This window comes from Chelonoidis abingdonii, chromosome 7 (assembly GCF_003597395.2).
Source record: "Chelonoidis abingdonii isolate Lonesome George chromosome 7, CheloAbing_2.0, whole genome shotgun sequence".
NCBI classification, from domain to species: Eukaryota; Metazoa; Chordata; order Testudines; family Testudinidae; genus Chelonoidis; species Chelonoidis abingdonii.
In genome coordinates, this window is record NC_133775.1 from 101,891,123 (window position 1) to 101,910,567 (window position 19,445).

General features: G+C 44.6%; 1 protein-coding gene across 3 annotated transcripts in view; it reads right to left on the reverse strand.

The window, feature by feature from the left end:
- KLHL3 (kelch like family member 3) overlaps window positions 1-19,445 on the reverse strand; it is a 64,159-nt gene that overhangs the window by 22,072 nt on the left and 22,642 nt on the right. For all 3 annotated transcript variants that reach the window (XR_004373741.2, XM_032780548.2, XM_032780547.2), the window contains 3 exons: window positions 11,337-11,499; window positions 6,259-6,368; window positions 923-1,039 (listed from right to left, as the gene is read on the reverse strand). Coding sequence is in view for 2 of the 3 variants with exons in the window: in XM_032780548.2 (XP_032636439.1) it covers window positions 923-1,039; window positions 6,259-6,368; window positions 11,337-11,499 (390 nt within the window). In the remaining variant the exon portion in view is untranslated. The remainder of the gene's footprint in view (window positions 1-922; window positions 1,040-6,258; window positions 6,369-11,336; window positions 11,500-19,445) is intronic.

Here is a 19,445-nt window from a genome sequence, read left to right on the forward strand (position 1 = left end):
ACCTTGCAGGTCGGCTTCTCGGTGAAGGAGAAAATCACTGGTGTAGAGTCTATCTCTAGTCTAAATTTAAACATATTTACACAGATACACCAGTCCTGGTACAGAGGTGGTCCAACAGCATGCAGGCCGATCTTTTCTTTCAGGAAATTCAGCCCAGCACCAGTACCTAATAACTCTGATTGAAGGAGCATGCTAAAAATAGAGAATAGTCATGGTGACAAGAGGTGGGAACTGCTAGGTGCCCTGAGTACGTGCCTATAGTGTCAGACAAGTACATACTTGGGGCAGCTAACCCCTCCCACTTCTCATGCCACCGCGGCTAAGCTATTTTTTGCATGCTAGCTCCATCAGAACTACCGTGGCTATGTCTCCTCAAGCTGGGAATCACATCCACAGCTTGAAGTGTAGATATAACTTAAGACAAAATACTTTGAAGTGCAAAGGTGATACCTAACAGCAGCAGCATTTTTGGAATCTGTATCATCTTGAAGCATATATATTCCCAAAACCCTCTGTCAGGATTCTGCAGGAATCCCATGTGCATGGCTCTGCTTCAGAATCAGGCCCTTAATTTAACCAGCTATAAAAACAGATAAGTGGGTGCCTTTTTAAAAAAACTAAACAAAACATATTTCCACATTTGTGGTAGTTTTAAGGTGCACATCACTGCCTTTTGCACTGCCCAGTAGAATACAGAAAATATTCAGGGAGAAAAAAGTTTCAGTGCTTAAATTATCTTTATCTTTAGATCCCACTCAGTTTGAAGGCACACTGTAAAGTACTGACTCTGGTCTTCCGCCCACTGACACAGATAAATGCCAAACCATCCATAACAGAACTGCTCAAACAATCGAGTACACAGGCTAAGGATCTACACTCAGTTTTAATGTGAGGAATTTATTTTTTTTTTAAATGCACTAACCTGTACAAGATAATCTCTGGGCAAAAGGGGCAGACGAACATGCTCCATCAGTTTAGCCATGTGTTCTAAGCGGGACTCTTTCTCATAATTTATCCAAGATATAACAGCTTCAAAGACCTATGCAGAGAGAGTACAATTAACTATAGAAAAGAGAATGTGCCTTCTCAGCAATTATCAAAGCCAGAGGCTTAGTGGTCTAAGCATCAGGTTTGCAGTATCTAAAGAAAGATAAAAGATGCACCAGGGATAAGTAATAACGCAGAAAGAGATAAAGCAGGTAATAATGCCGCATATATGCAGAGCACAAACGTTTTCCCAAGCACTGATCATGTGTGTCAAGAGAACAGGGCTGCACACTTTGATAAATCCCGTTTCATCATTATTTGATCAATGACATTCTCAAAGCGAAGCAGGTCCATCCAGACCAGCACACACCTCTGTTACATTAGGTATTGGAATGAAGACAAAACCAATTAGTCTTTCAGCGTTTATTCCGGGCATTATTTGTAAAAATAACACAAGGATTTATTCTTTGTAATACAGGAAAGATCAGGCAGATCAACTTCACATATGTTCTGGCATCACATGCTAATTCAGTGCTTAAGAACAAATTTAAATCCCTTCATCACCTTCTTCCAAAACCTAAAAACTATGGAATATTCTCACAACATGTGCAATGAAATCTCCACTGTTTTGACTGTTGTTCCAGTTCTTAAATTTCACCTTCCTCCGGTAGTTGAAACAAGGCAGTGCAGCTAAATAGATCAAACACCACCCACAAAAAACCTGTGCTTCCACAAGGGAAAAAAGAGGGTGTTGGAAATTTGGTGAGGAAGCCTGGTCTGAGCAGAATTCTGGCTTCATTTCCAGATCAAACAGGTTCAGATAAGTGGCCAAACTTAAGGCCAAGAACAAACTAAATAAACAGACACTTTGTATAGCAGTAGCTGCAGTGAAGAGTACGCCATGGAATAAAGCACCACCACCACAGAATCCTGGAAGAACACGCATGCTGTGATGTATTGAAAAAAAATTAAAATAATTCAACTGTGGGGTAGAGAGTGGTGCTTGATGGAGTATCTAAGGGCATTTCATTCTGCCCATATTGTTCAACATTTGTTAACAAAGATCAGTTAGTAAAGGCCCATCCACGAAGGAGTTGAAACCACAACAGCTACAGCCCTAGTGTAGACAGGGACTAAAAACCTATTAGAAACGTAAAAGGCATTCCAGAGAAAACCTGCTGAGCAGGGAAAGGGGGCAGGGCAGTTGGAGATATTATGTAATATAATCCAGATCCTTGCAACAGGATGACTGACTGACAATTCCCATGTTCCCACTGAGCCAGAATTGTGAAATTTGGCACTTATTCAGTGTGGGCCTCTAAATACATGTGAAATATCCCAGTGTTGACCTTTGTCCTTCTCATCAACAGTTACCAAAATAGCCCCACTCTCTCCTAAGAGATTTCAAGTGTACCCCTTACATCCAGAATCTTGGAATCTAGAACACTCAGAGTAATGAGTACATGCCTTCCAGTTTTGGGGTGCATCTTCATAGGAGATTGGGCTCACAGCCTCGGTTACATTATATTAGGTTTGACTGATGGATCAATAAGCAAATTTTAGCCCGAGACACAGGAGACGTGGGTTCAATCCCCTGTTCTGCCACAGACTCCCGGCGTATCCAGCGACACAGAACTTTGAGAGCGAGTGAGCAGCTTCCCAGCCCAGGCCTAAGGATGGGGGCAGGCTTCAGGACCCAAGCGCTATCATGAGCCACAGCTTCAAAGCCCTGTCCATACAGCTATTTTTAGAGCACTGGCACAAGCCCTGCTAACCCGGGTCCATCAACCGAGGCTGGGAGACTTGCTCCCGCTTGCTCCAAAATGCTGTGTGGAGGTACCCTGTGTGACTAATCTCTGCCTCAGTCATCTCCACTCTGTAAATTGGGGATAAAAGCACTGCCCTATCTCACATTAGTGTTTGAGGATCAATATATTAAAAACATTGTGAAGCACACAGTAATGGGGGCTGGGTTACCACTTCTGCAGGTTACTGCGAAGTCCCAGTTTCATGCACTGTTCGCGCCTACTTTTTATACGTCTGAACAAACTTCATTTTGTAAAAAATGGTCTCTCTTTCTATGTTTTATGTCTGCAGTTAAAGAAGCAATGAAGTAAGGAGGAACAGATGCACCCACGTACAGCAGAGGTACTAAGAGGACAACTCTTCAGGCTGACCAAACGTATACAAAGAAGTCAGATTACTTGGTGACAGGTATATTCCAAAAGCAGTGCCTCTCAATGCCCTGATACAGTTTGGGCCTACAGGTATCTGACTACAACACATCCATCTATTCTGGAAGATGGAATTTGCTGGTTCATTAGTTTCATTATACACAGAACACACCAAGAATAGGCATTTCAACTTATTTCTTTATCCATTAAGAGTTTAACCTACTTTAAAAGTGACCGCTTGTCATAAAATCTCTTTATGACAATTTAGCCCTATGTCGTTCTAAACATTTGTCTACTTACTGCATCAATTTATTTTAAAAGAATCTGCTACATGAGAACATTGGAAGAGATGAATATGCAAGGTTAGAGAAATGTTACTGCCTACAATACTGAAGTTTACACTAGCTAATGGACTACTGTGTCAATATGACCTGAATTTCTGGAATTTTCTTTGGATGCCAGAACATATCCTGCATGTCTACATTAATCCCATTCTTTTTGCATCTCTAGCCTGTTATTAACTTCTGTTTTGAATGTGCAGCTTCAGCTTACATTTTCTTTTACAGTCTTGCATGCTGAACTTCAAAACCTACCAACAAAACTATGTTTTCAACTGTATGAAGTCCAGACGAGACGAGCGAAAGGCTAGCTTTCCAAACTGTGGGAACACGGACAGTAAAGGCTATTTATTAACACAGCCATGGGAAGAGCTTGTAAAACCCTGTGCAAGCTGCTCTGTACAAGCACAGCAAATCTGTGGCAAAATCATATGTACAGGATGACAGTTTGTTCTTCCCTTTTAGTTTCCCGATGACAAATTCATTATACATCTATAGCTCAGATTTTGCATGTGAGTGAGCTAGAGTGACCAAGTGTCCGGTTTTCGGCCAGAACACCCGGTAGAAAAGGAACTCTGGCGGCTCCAATCAACACCACCGACCAGGCCATTAAAGGTCTGGTTGGTAATGCAGCAGCACTAAGGCAGGTCCCTACGTGTCCTGGCCCCATGCTGCGCCCCAGAAGTGGCCAGCAGGTCCAGCTCCTAGGCAGGGGAAGCCACGGGGCTCCGCGTGCTGCCCCCGCCCTAAGCACTAGCTCCACACTCCCATTGGCCAGGAACCTCCTGCCCCCACTGCCTACTAATGTCAGATCTGCTGGGCACTTCTGGGGTGTGCACAATGCAGGATCAGGACAGACAGGCAGCCTGTCTTAGCCCTGCTGTGCTGCTGATCAGGAGCCACCCAAGGGAAGCCTGTGCCCCAAACCCAGAGCACCCTCCTGCACCCCAAAGCCCTGACCCCACCCCAGAACCCACACCCCCAGCCAGAGCCCTGATCCACTCCTGCACCCTAGGCCCAAGCCTGAGCCCTCCACAAACCTGGAGCCTCATCATGCACCCCAAAGCCCCCATACCCGGCCCCACCCCAGAGCCCTCACCCCCTACCTCAACCTGCAGCCCTCTCCCACACTCCAAATTCCTTGGCCTCAGCCCACAGCCTGCAGCCCCTTTCTGCACCCCAAACCCCTCATCCCCAGCCCCACCCCTGAGCCTGCACCCTCAGCTGGAGCTCTCCCCTCAACCCAAACCCCAAGCCCCAGCCCAGTGAAAGTGAGTGAGGGTGGGGGAGAGCAAGCCACCAAGGAAGGGAGAATGTAGTGAGTGGGGGCAGGGTGTTTGGTTTTGTGCCATTAGGAAGCTGGCAAACCTGGAGTGAGCTGGTCATGTCAGTGTGATAGATCAATTGTCACCAGAACATAGTGATTGTAGTTTATCATTTTAGGTGCTTAACTGGCCTCCATTTCCATAAAATCTGAGCACCTCACAATCTGTTTGCTATATTCATCCCCACAACTCCCCTGCGAGGCAGGGCAGTGCTATTCTCCTCATCGTACACGTGTGGAATGGAAGCACATAGGCTACGCAACCTGCTCAAGGTGAGACAGGAAAGTTTGTGGGGGTGGGTGCAATTGAATCCACTTCTCCTAAATCCTGGGCTAGTCCTGTAACTACTGGACCATCCTTCCCTCCAGCTATTTCATCTGCACTTGACCTACCAAATTCACAACCATGAAAAAAACACCCCAGACTGTGAAATCTGGTCTCTCCCTGTGAAATTTGGTCTTTGACCCTATACTATACAGATTCCACAGGGGAGACCAGTGATTCTCAAATTGGGGTTCACAAGGTTATTTTAGGGGTTTGCAGTGTTGCCGCCCCTTACTGCTTTCAGAGCTGGGTGGCCGGAGAGCAGCGGCTGGTGGCCAGGAGCCTAGCTCCAAAGGCAGCGCCCCACCAGCAGCAGCAGAGAAGTAAGGGTGGCAATACCATACCAAACCAGCCTTACTTCTGCGCTGCTGCTGCCACCCAGCTCTGAAGGAGCAGTACAGCAATCCCCATTACAATTACCTTGCAACCCCTCCCCCCACAACTTCCGTTTGGGTCAGGACCCCTACAATTACAGCACTGTGAAATTTCAGGATTTAAATAGCTGAAATCATGAAATTCATGATTTCTAAAATCCTATAACCATGAAATTGACCAAAATGGACAATGAATTTGGTAGGGCCTTACCAATAGGGTATGGTGCCTGACATTCCAAATGGCAGCAGCCACCATGATTTTTTCTAAAAAACAGAACACCACACTGCCAGAGAAAAAAGTGTTTCCTTATTTCCTCCTAATCGTGGACCTCCTCCTCCTCCCCGAATTACCCAGTTCTGAATTGCACAACATCCTGGACCAGTGAAAGGCGTAAGGTTGGATCTCTCATGCTTTGGGTCTAGAAGAGGAACTTCGCACCTGTGGAAAAGAGATTCCTGTTTTCCAAAGAGAAACAATCTCCTCCTCACCCTGGGAGGAGCTGGACAAAACATTGGATTTTACAGTCAAGACTTTATGTAGAAGAAATTGTGATAGAACACGCTGATGGAATTCTAGAATTCTTATTAGTTATAAATTTCCTCTCCTTTTGAGATGCGGTGCACTGCTGGAAAAAGGTCTCCAAGACAGCATAACATGGGACCAGTTACCAATAAAATGACTAAAAATTCAAAACATGCCCAAAAAGATTCTCTATTACTACATAACTTACTGTACCTTTTCTTCGGAAGACACAGTGAGCTTGTCACTTGATATTAAACTGCAAACCTGGTCCAGACTAAGGCTAAGGAATTCTTCCCCTAGCATCACCTCGGGAAAGTGCTGCTCTGTTCAAAAAATCAAAAGTTGGAAAGGGAAATTATAATGAAATCCATGTTTTCAGTCAACAGAAGGACTAGAGTGTTCAGAGAATTGTTACTCTTACAGCAACGCGCCCTCCGCCCCAAGACAAAAATGATCGCACTGGAATCAAAACACTGAATAGATTAAATATTTTCAGAGCAGATTAAAGCAACCTGATGTTATTTGAAATACTATTTATGCCACCTCAGAGACTCATTCACTAAACTGCAATAAATCATAAAATGGCACAAAAAACTCTGTAGCATTGCTACCTATTTTTCTCCAGTGACAGGTATAATTACTAACGGCAATTCAGAAAGAAGAGCTCCTTTCTAGGCCAACAGGGAACCTGCAACCATGCCACCTCTGGATGTGATCCTGGTCCGCTCTCGCAAGCTAAGCAACATTAGATCTGTTCCGTACCTGGATGAGACCCCACACAGTGAGGCAGGAAGTGGTGCTGGTGAGTCAATAAGGCAGCACTAAGGAACGCTGTGTTGCCGAACGGAGGCTCTGAACATTGCCAGTTATTAAACAAAAAAAATCAAACCACTAACGCTGTCTTGAATCATTTCAACACGACTGCCACTGTCGGCACTGGTGCGTGTAACCCAGCGGCTGTCTGACAGCCGCACAGGAAGTGAAGAATTACACAGCATCCTGCTGAAATTCCAGGCAGCTTGAGGCGATTAAATAGGGCATGGAAAATCATCAGCCTCCCATCTCCACTCCTAGGCCTTCCATCACCTCCAATCCATCAACATCCCAGGCATCTCAACAGCTGTCAGCCACACTCCACCCTGACCCCTCTCTTGTGCCGCCCCACCAGTTCCACTAACCTCTCCCCCCCGTCCCCATCCTGGCTGACACCCAATACTTGCATCTTTCTCTCCTGCTCCAGGGAGCCAAATGCCTAGGGTCAAAATCCCTCTTAACAGTAACTCCAGTCTAGGCTGGTCTCTACGTCCACCAGCTTTCCTGACCACGGACCTCCCCTGCCCCAGCTCACACCCTCATCGCTCTCTTCCACCTACTTAACCTTTTACTGTCCTCAGGCTCCAATCACCACAACATATAAACCTAGTTTCCTCCATCCTCATAATTCTGACTATGGACCCCACCAACTACCCATCCACCTACCTACTCCACTCTGGCCCAAGTCTCTTTCCACCATCCCCAGCCCCCTCCATTCTGACTTTGAGAGGTATTGTATAAAAAAAACCTACAATATTTGTGTGTCACAAATAATCAGACAGGGAGCAATCTCCCTGGCTGCAACGCAGTTCTGAAAGAGCTTTTCAGATCTGACACTGCTTTCCGTTACATATTAAAGCTTAACAAAGGGCACAGGTCCATATAATTAAAGAATTGGACAATTGTTTAAAAAGGTTGAGCTCTGTTTGCAGAGAATTTTATTGCTGGACAAATATCCATACTACTGCAAGCTGCCTCTCTTTTATACAGCCCAATCCATTATTATAATGTTTTGCAAGAGAGTGGTGTTTTATGTTATGATGTAAATTGATAGGATTTGTGTATATAGCGCATCATGCATGTGGTACTCTAAAGGACAGAACGAAGACCGCCCCTCCCCCAAGGCGCTTAGTCTCACCCATCGCTTGTACAGCCCCATTTATCTTTTAGTTGAAATATGGCAACACGAATCTTTACTGCTGGGGATTCTCCTTGGAGCAGCAACTTTCAAGCACTGAGAAATCCAGCCACGAGTACCTAGGCGAGAGCCGCAGCTTGTGTTGTGTTGTGTTCTGTACTGCACGCGCGGTGCCATGTGGGTTAAATGACACCAAACACAGAGAACAGGTGGCAATGCCTTCCCTCACATCTCTCCTTTTCCGCTCGCTCTGCTCTTGCTGTCCTCTAGGAAACGGTCATCACAAAGGACTATTATTCCAGCTAATGGGACAAACTCAGACATTAACGGGCCTGATTCTCACTGACACTTTATAGAACACTCTGACTGCATAAAGATGGGTGTACATTACAATTGGCATTGTCACACGAATGGCTTCAGTATAAATGAGAATCGAGCCCTGATATGTGGTGCCTATGCCAGCGGACAGTACAAGACTCCATCCAGCACAATTAATGTGCTGTGAATAATGCAATCTACATTTCAGCCAAGACAGAATAGGGATTGGGCAGCTGACAGTGAATATTTCATTCCTTGCTATTCGTTACAAGCATGTAAAATATGTTTTGATTTTACATATTTAACAGCTTCAGGCCTCTCAAAGAGGACGACTTCACCTGCCTAAGTTTTCCATCGTTTAAAATTTAAGCTTTTAAACCAGCCATTTTCGAGTAACTGATCTCACAAAATCCTTGGGGTCAAGTATCAGAGGGGTAGCCGTGTTAGTCTGAATCTGTAAAAGCAGCAGAGAATCCTGTGGCACCTTACAGACTAACAGACGTTTTGGAGCGTGAGCTTTCGTGGGTGAATACCCACTTTGTCGGATGCATGCCGACGAAGTGGGTATTCATCCGCAAAAGCTCATGCTCCAATATGTCTGTTAGTCTATAAGGTGCCACAGGACTCTGCTGCTTTTAAAAATCCTTGGAGTCTCTCTGATTTCTGGCTCGGCTTAATGCTGTTACATAAACAACTCAAAGAATTTTAATGGCATGTTTATTAATGGCGTTTCATTAACTTTCTATAGGTTATTGTATTAACAAGGACTCATGAAGGCCAATAAAGCAGGCCTTCTAATTGCCAAACCACCAAATAAATACATACAGAATGCACTGCTTGTCCGGTTAAAGATTAAACAGGGTCTTGGAAACAAGGATAATGAGGTATTACAAGCAAACCCTTACACAACGAACCATTCCTTTCAGAGTACGTTTTTCTTCAGGGGATAATGCAACAAGAGCAGCTGAAAGGTTGTGTCTGAATTTGAGGGAGATTGCAGGAGAATTTGGTGGCTACCCTGTTTTGCCGTTGTTGTTTTGGAAGAGCCTACTCACCGTATGATTAAAAACCATAAACGCCAGGCAAAGGAGGAGAGGAAGTGCGACAGCGGAGCCTGATTGGGGAAGGACCTGGGAGAATAGCACTGCTGTGCCTATACAAAGCACAGCACAGCAGGCAAAAGCCCAAAGGCAAATCTGCTGGAGAACAGAGGGCGCAGGGGAGTTAAGAGCATGGGGAATTCTCACTCGGGTCCACTTGGGTTTCTGCCTTGGGCACCAGCTAACAGATACAGGAACAAACCTCCTGGACAACGCAGGCAGGCAGAAAAGCGGGTAGCGACTATAAACAGACGTCATTGAGAAATCAGTATTATGCAATAGGTTATTATCCAATTAAGTCAGCCATTAAATTGAAGAGGCATTTCCTCCACAGGTGTCAGTTGTCCTACTTCCTTCAAAGTCAATGGAACGAGGACAATGTACATCAGCTCAGGATTTGTCCCTAAGCCTGTTTGCCTAGACAACTGCTCCTAGAATGCACATCAAACTAGCGCAGGTTTGTTGTTGTTAGCTACCAGCTGCCAAAGAAGAGGAATACAGACTGCTCCATCAACATGGCTGACACTGCTCAGTAACTAGCAAAAGGGCCTTGATAGCACAAGGCAGCTAGCATTCCTCATCCGAAGGCCACCAAAAGAGTTTCTGCTGTGTGCTGGGACCATTTAAATTGAATTTAGCTGAGGTGGGGCAGAATGACAGTCTGTTTGGGACAGACAGAGCCTTGCACACTTTGAACAATGTCTGTAGCAGGCGGCACGGCTGCTAATAGTGGGAACCTTTCTATCCAAGCCCAGCATTAATCTCCAAGACTTGCAGTCATCAGATGTTACCCAGAGCGTGGACGTTAACTTCTGGTACGACTTGGTATATCGGAACTCGCTGAAGTCAGGGAGGCTTTGAGCGTGACTGGGCACCCTTTGGTGCAGCTGTAAATTGTAACAGTAGCTTTGTAACTGGACTGACTCCCATTTAAGTAGAAAATGTTCTCAGCGACTGAGCACCTTGCATTAGGGTTTGGCTTTTAGCCGTCCAGATACTCAGCCTTCTTTTTGCTCGTTTAGATTAAACAGAGTTCTTGGTAGATAACGTAATGCCCAATGCAACTAGACAGATTTGGGCTCACATGGTCTGTAAGAGAACCACTGCAAGTGATATCAAGAAATAAGTAAGTTCACAATTGCCCATTGGGATTAATGAATAGTTACTGCCTAAGGCTGCTTCCGAGTATAAAACAAAAACAACCTCTCCCTGCCCCCCTCCCCCAATTTTTCATCTTAAGCGTAAAATGTATCTATAGAATATAGATCAAATGTATTAAGAGACTGAACTAAGGATTGCGTTCTCTATTACACACACTGCAGCATATGAGGTCTGGTACAGAGAGATAGAAAGACAAAATACTGGCAAATCTAAGATTAATAGACATGCTTTTCAGTTAGCTTATGGATAAATATTTGAGAAAACTGTGAGAGCAATTTCCCCCTCATTGGTCTTAGTAACATAAATCCCCAAAGGATCAGTCAGATGAGCCCATTACAATACACTTTGAAAGGTTGCACTCACACAAGAGGAGCAAGGGAGAAAAACTCGATAAGACAAGTAGACAAGATATTCAGTCTCTGTTCTATTGAGTGTTTTTTCCAGAAGAAGCAGCTGTATTTCTACTACTGATTTAAGAACACATAAAGGACATAATTCACCTAACACCTTTCTACATTTCCCATAACAAATTAAACTAAAGTCCTTCATTTCACCTCCAAAGCTTCCATTATTCTGAAAGGCCTCCGTCTTATGCAAGACCATCACATGTCAGAGCCCTGCAAAGTCCAGTAAAGCAGCCCATTGCATATTCTTTGGAAACATTAAAAGTACGAGTTGGTAATGATTCCAACCCCAAGTATCCTTTATACTTGGGACCAAACTCTTTAAGTGGCTGGGATAAGCTAGGATGTTTTGCTCACCTGCATAGGCATTTGCCTGCTGCAGAAGTTCAGTGCAGGTGTGCACATCTGCAAAGGCTCGAATTCCAAGGCAATTTGTGGGGTGCAGCTGGGACTGGAGAAAATCACAGCAATTTTGTCTAACATCCATTAATTGCAATAAGCTAGCAGCTGGCAACAAAACCTGAGAGCAGGAAGGAATTGGGGGAAGAGAAAAAGAGAAACCAGAGTTAGCACAAGAGGCAACAGTGATTCCTGGCATAAACTGGGTTTTTACTGGGGGAGGGGGGCACAAGAGATGCTAAGGATTTAGGAGCATCTATGGACAGAGGTTCCTTCCCTCATGTGGTGACTCGCAAAAGCAGCAACATCTCGGGGCACCTAACAGTGAAGGTCCCCTCCTCCCTTCTTCCCCACTGAAGAAGTCGCACAGGCAGAGCAGAGACAGCACAATGGGCATGCTACAGCCAACCACCTAAAATCCACAGTTGGTTGACAGTAGGTCCCTTGTGCAGCCTTTGTTCTGAAGAGCATAATATTATTTGCAGGCATGGGACGGAACTCAAACCCCACAAATATTCCATTCTGCTTAGGACCCCAACCAACTGGAATCTTTGAGTTTCCAACCCAAAAAAACCAACCCTTTATTTGCAGGCGGATGCTGTGTACTGGCAAGGAGCTGTTAACGTGCTCCACAACCCCTTTTCAGTTCAAAAGGTTTTCAGGTACAGAACTATTCTCTTGGTGGGCAGCCCTAATACTCAAACAACGGTCACATCTTTGCACCCACGGAACTGCAGATGCCACTTATAGGATTTAGATGCTGAAATACTCGACAGCATCCACAAATGAGGTACATAAGTGTCCAGGCACTGGAAATTCCAACCAAAGAATTGAGAGGGCAAAAGTGGAGGCAAGGATAAAGCCAGGATGAGAGCTGGGCCTACAGCATTTAGCACTGTTCATCTGCAAAAGAAAAATGCCTTCAGAGTCCCTGGACAGGAAGTCAGAGATAAAGTCAGGCTAGATATCGCAGCCGTCACATCAGCTCCTTATGTTTTTCTCTTCTCTTGTCTTTTGCCAATGCACTGCGATCTGTTTTTGAGTCCATGTTTTCCTAACTCTGGCTGGTGCTAGGAATTCTCTCTTAATGGGAACACCAGCCACACATTAATGGGGTTTCAAAACATGTCATCCACTTCTAAATTTTTCTCATCCAGGGAAACAGAAGCCTCTTAAAAAAGCTCACCTTACTCCAACTCAGTGTTGGTGAGAAGCAAAAATGGTTTTCCCCCCAAGCCTTCCCCTCCCCCATACATCTCAGCAGAATAGCAGTAAACCAGCAACCTGCCCTTAGGTACATTCTAAGCCACTGATCCATTCCAAGGAAAAAAATCTAATCAATTGGATTACATGTTAATATTATCAAGCAGTAACTTTCACAGACAGCTACAACCCTAACAGGCAACAATAAAACAAAGAAATCAATTAACCTATGGGGCTGTTTTGGCCAAACACTTCGATCCCAGGAACAGATTAGTTTGTCTGGTTGATTAAGTTAAAAAGGCGAGAGCAGTATTATCTTAACAGCTAGCTATGAACAACTTTCTACTCTCTCATTATTCTACTAAAACCCCCTCCTTAGATCAACGTCGGGGTGTGCACACAGCTTACATAACCATCCCAAGGAGAAAAATCCCCCCAGATTCACTACAAGCAGAGGTTACGCCGCCCGTAGCAATACTTCACAGCTTCCTAATGTACTGTCCTTAGCAAGCTGAGTGAGAGGATTTCTGTGTGTGTTTTGGGATAAAATCTGCATGAAAGAGGCCATCCATAATAAAGCTGTACTGTTCTAGGTTACAACTGCACAACAAAGCCACAAACTTCCAAGAACCCCTCCTATTAGAACACTGGGCATGTAAGAGGTAAAGGGTACTTTACTCTGAGTAGTGGAAAAATTCCCCAGGACATAAGCATTTGGTCTGCTGCATGGAAAAGAGCCATCATCACCGGATGCTTAAAGCGAGCGAGAGAGAGAGAAATAGTGTATCAACAGATAAGTGGGTTGCTGCTCTCTCTTTTCAAAGCTGTGTGCCTCTCCACCAGTCTTGTTTCTACCAGAAAACACGAAAACCCAGCTAAGGATATCCGTTAGCACTGTGTATGTTTCCTTTAGAAACAACAGGAGGAAATGCCCTGCCTAATCACATACCCCAGCTAAATCTCAATTCCACTATAATCCAGGCAAGTTTTTGCAGATTTGGCTCTTAATGCTTGAATTCCAGTTGCTGGATGCAATTCAGACAGCAAATGCTAATCATCTGGTTTCTCAACTACAGCAGCTTCCTGGCTAAAACTTCAGTCTTCCTTTGAAAGTCGCATCAAAACCTGTGCTACATTTACCACTGAAATTCTCTATTGGGATGACTTATATCTGGAATCTGACACATGGCTATAAGCTGCAATATCCAGATCTCAGCAGCTGCTGTTGCTGGTTCGCAGATTCTTGTTTTGCTGAACACTATTTGCATGGGATTGTATTTTTCTAAATGTTTGGTTGAGGTCACTGAGCTGCCACAGACGACCTGTGTGATCTCAGGGAAGTCAATTAGGCACAGAGGCAGTTTATCCTCAGTCATACAGGGATAGTAGCACTGTCCTGCCACACAAGGGTGTTGAGAGCTTAAATACATTAAATATTGAGAGTAATTCAGATGCTACAGTAACGAGGGCCAGATAAACATGACAGAAGCATGACATGTAAGTAGACCTACACAGCCCATTCAGGTTGAGGGGGCAGGTCTGAATCAAAGGCCAGGTCTACACGACGCGCGAAAATCGATTTTAGATACGCAATTTCAGCTACGAGAATAGCGTAGCTGAAATCGAATATCTAAAATCGATTTACTCACCTGTCTTCACCGTGCGGGATCGATGTCCGCGGCTCGCCATGTCGAATCCGGAAATCCGTTCGTCTTGGTGGAGTTCCGGAATCGATCTAAGCGCGCTCAGGGATCGATATATCCCATCTAGATGAGACATGATATATCGATCCCCGAGCAATCGATTGTAACGCGCCGATACGGCGCGTAGTCTAGACGTGGCCAAAGATTTAGATCTGGCATTGTAACCCTCCCCGACAAACCACACATCGTCATTAACTAAAGGTACTCTGCACATCAGCAGAGGACCGAAGGCTGCTTCCCGAACAGATGTCCTGAAGAGCTGCTGCTTCCTTGCAGCCTCTTCCTGGAAAGTGCTCTGCATAGTTTGAGACACAGAAGCACATGTATCCTCCATGCGGAAGGCAGATGAAAACACAGTGCTGTTAGATGAGCAGCCGCAAACGCCATGTGGGACTGAGAGGAAGCTACATTCAGCTTCCTTTGATTTGTCTGGTTTGTCTAAGAGACAGAATTTGCCTTATTGCTCCGCTCTCCAAATGATGTCCAACCAGCACTAGCAGCTCGGAACGAAGAGTAGCTCCTGCATTTAAATGCTTTCCCTGGGGGAAATACTGCAGCAGCACTGCAAGTGAAATGCTTCCATGTGGGCGTGCATGGGATGAACCAAACAGACATGTGCTAACATCTCCACATGGAGAAACAAGGAAAGAAGAGAAAAAAACTGGTGGATATAAAATGAAAGGTGCGGGGGAGGCAACTCCAGCTGCTCACTCCCCCAAAATATTCCTTCCTGAACTTTATAGTGTAGAATGGCCAAATGTGTCTGTTGGGAAACGACTGGGAGAGCGTGCAACAACTCAGCCTATTCCCACATCAGACTGCGACTGCAAAACCCACGCTATGATTTTTAGGCGCTATGAGTTTCCCTTCCTTGTCCATTTTCCATCAGACGATACTGGCCTCTAATTCTTTCTAAGGGATTGGGGAGGAACCCCAGTTTGGGTCCTGTTAAAACTGAACAGCCACAGCAGAGCGATATTAAGGTGATCTCTTTGGTACTCCATTAGAGACAGATGCAAGACAAGAATATCTCCTATAGCAAGGAATCAGGCTTCCTTAACACTATGCTGAAGGACTCTCACTCTTATTCACGGCTTTCCCGTATGCCCAGGTTGTTTTTAAACAACAGTTTCCAATTTTGCCAGAGATGTGCGGGGTAAAAGGGTGCAACCCTGAAGGCTCCAAAATGCTGCAGTTTATGGGAGGTTTTTAATTACATTTTACAGACCACATTCATCTGTAATCGTTTTTAAAAAATCAAAGGCTCTAGCTATTTCCCCTCACGCCTTGTCTTCTCAGGCATTATTCATTCTACGAATATCATATACACACGCATTCCTCATGCAATGAGCGCACAGGGAAGCACTCAAACACAGCATCCTGCCCCTAACTGGAAAGTTTAATTGTGGAAGCAGCTTAATCAGTCCATTCCCAGGGAACCAGTTTATCCTAATGATACTTATTGACAATGACTTACTCAATTAGGATGGTAATTTCTTGGACGCACGCATTTAATTAAGCAGCTCCGTTAATGGTCTGTGCCCAGTGATGTGCTGTGTGTAGGGGGCCTCGAAGGGGTCTTGCATTAGCATTCCACAACCGAATGGAATGGACGATTTCTGGAGTAATATCCCTGCATCTGACGGAGTCACCTCTTCTCTAGGCACTGCTACAGCATCCTTGCCAGAGAAGATTTACCTATCCTTGGAGCTTACAAAGACACTTGAAGAGCAGCATTTATTTGAGCAGGGAGGTTGGTGAAGTCCAGGACTGAGGTATTTTTGGTAGAGTTTCCCTGGGGAGGATAATCCCAGCCCCTCTGAGATTCCATGCCCACCCAAGATTCCACCAGCTGGTCACTGTGCAACAAATACAGGACAGGCATTTCCAGAACACATGCTCAATATAATGCTGCACTGCACCCCTTCCTGGTTCTGGGGAAGAGAATGCGGTTTTGTTTAAACATGAACCCAATCATGTCCCTCCTACTGTCCCTCGCCCTCCTCTCTGCAACAGGGCCAAGACACTTATCACAGGCTGAGGGGGACAATTTTTGTGGGAGCCCCATGCTAATGACACCTCACTGGTCCAGCCCTCATGAGGCTGACAGAGCAGCGTCTCTCTCCAAATTGCTGGACTACCATAGGAGTTGGAACCAGGGTGCGACCGCACCCCCTGGCTTGAAGTAGTAACAACCACCCAAATACATGGTTTCTGCATTCTGCGCCTCCACTACAAAAATTGTTCCAGCACCACAGTGAACTAGCGCTGGCTCAGCAAAGCAGAACTGCTCTAATCCCCCTTCCTGGGCCCTTTTATGTTCAAGTGAACTCTCATCAAGCTCACAGCATTACAAGGTTCTTCAGAAACCTGGCGGCACTTTAATTCTCTACCTTGACTTTATCTCCACTCGGGGGAAGTGGCCTTGAGCCTTTGTCAGCAGCTGGCCTTTGTTCCCCGTAACTCTTTAGTGAGCCAGCAGCTTTGAGAAGAGCAATGGAAAGCCACTGGGGAGACATTCATTTCAGCTACAATTTGAAGTCTTCTCTTCACTGGGAAATCCACATAATTGGCACAACAGCAGCCTGCTGGAACAGCCAGATTTGCAGGGTTTTACCAAGCCACGTAACTAGAATACACTGGGCCGCAGGCTCTGCTCAGAGGTACACCTGCTGCTTCCAGTGAAGCCAAAAGGGAATGTATGCAACTGGACCCACAATAATCACATGTTCCTGCAAGTTCCTTAGGGCCAGCTTTTACAAACACACACACAATCGGGGAAGGGGGGGGCAGAGGAGAACAAAAATTCACACCACATTACAGCAAGAGGCAACAGGGTGGAAACCCCATGTCAAGATTTCCTCAGATTGCTGCGTGGCAGAGGGGGATTCTCCCCCATATCCATTCTCTGTAATGAGTATTCCACACCAGACCAGAAGAGAAAGATGAATGACTCCCTGGCCTCCCTCTACTTGCCACAGGGGGGGAATCTGGATCCCTGTGACAAGGAGAACTACATGAACCCTGACATTCGTTACTATGCAGAAAACCTGAACTGACTCTAGGTCACTTGGCCCTTTTGAAGCGAGTCTTCCCTACTATGGAAATCCCATGTAATTAAATGATGCATAGTTACAAAAAGATGTGCCCTGGACGATGGAACTTCACCCCGTGAATACTGCCTATTACACTTCAGAAGATCTACTGCAGCTCTGCACAACATTCAGCACCACCTGCACAACAGATGTCTCCATTTCCTGTACTTTAAGCCCATCATAGCAAATAAGTGGTTGCTAAAATCTATTGCAGCCTATTTCATCAAGTGCTGCACATTGCTCAAACTCTGGGCACATGCTGGAATATTCACTCCCTTGACGCTACCTTCGGTGACATCTTTTCTAGGCTCAATTGCTCTCATTTCCCTTTTCCTCACAACAGGATCCTAAGTCTTCATTTATTTACCTGACTGTAGAACCTGACTCAGTTCTTGTAACTTCTGTAATGAAAACATTTGGCACCACTTGGTGCCAACTGTACCAAAAAATGGTTTCTTCCACCAGTTGAGAAAATTTGAAAATCATGGTCAAACTGTACAAAATCCCTTTAGAAATCCACAGCTGGCCAACTAGAAAGACAAAACTTGGGACATGAGAATATGGGTATTCCAGTGAGTAAAAAAGAAATTAAAGCCTGCAGTATTTCAGACACACTAAAGAGAACACAGGAGTAAACTCTGAAAGCATAAGAGAGACAAGTCAAGATAACACTACTTTTAAAATGACTCGCCTTGAGTGGCATGGTTGGAGGCAAGAAACATTGGGACAGTGATGTAGGGCTTGGAGAGGTGTGTGTGGGGGGGGGGGGAAATCAGTATAAAAAATTCCTCTCTTCTTTTTAGTAGATACACCTGAGACATTAATAGTCTTACTCTTCTGTTTGAACTTCTTCGGATAGCTATGCAAAGAGAAAGAGACAAAGAATGATCTCCTTTCTATAGCCATCACATAGCTCTATGGGAGGAACAGAACTGTTCATTATCTTCTGTAGAATGGTTAAAAAAAGAGATCATGGAAAAGGAGATCATTCTCTATGCATTGCTATGAGTGTTTAAGAGTAATTTCTGTCCTATTGGTTTCAATATAAGACTATGTTAAATTCTATATAAGATATTTCCATTACAATATCAACTTGGATATTGAAACAGACTAAATAGTCAGTTTCATCTTTGTTTCTAATCAGTTTCACTTTCTTTAAGTTAATGCAGTTTCCTGTATTAACTTAATTCTGGGCTTTCAAAAGGGGGCAAGGTGACATTTAAATAAGTCACATGGGGGTGATGCTGTTTGGGAGTTTGTTTTATTTAGATCATGCACATATCTCTATTCCTATTGGACTTTTCTAGGCCTCTATCCACTTGGGTTTGAACTAGTTTGACTGCAAATATCTTTGAAAGAGGATAGATAGGGCTCTTACTTTACCTATTAGTCTCACCACAAGGCTTTAGAGCAAAAGCAGTGGTTGGGTTCTATTAGTAAGACCCCGGCCTCTGTTCAGGCCCCGTAAGCAAGCGTTTGGATAGAAGAGACAAACAATCTGAACCACTTGATGTTTACCATAAGACAGACAAACCAATCTTGGCAATGTGTAAGCCATATCCCACCCCATGAGATGCAAGCTCCTAGAGGGAGAACATTTCCCAATACACATTATTTGGGAGCTATCCAAGTCTCTTTCATGCCCCCACTAACGTATCTCAGCACCTCACAATCTTTAACATATTGATCCTTTTGATGGTCCCTTGCCTATTTCCCACTCGACACGATGACCTATCAGCCTGTGACTCTCTTCTCTTCACAAATAGCTCCCAAAAATAGGACTTTATAACCAAAATTGAATCATATTTGTAATTCTTATTTTGTATTGGCAGGTTCCATATAAGATAACCCTCTCCTCCACCCATCTCAGCTAACTAGTATTTTTTATTATCTGTATATTACCAACAGGGTATTAAGTGCTTTACAGACTGGTATAGAGGAGCCCAAATCTGCTCCCCCACAAAATTAACACTGGCATAACTCCTTTTGAGATACGCCTGATTTATATCAGTGTGAGAATAGAACCAGAACCAATGTCCTTCCCCCAAAAAACTTCAAGTCTAGAC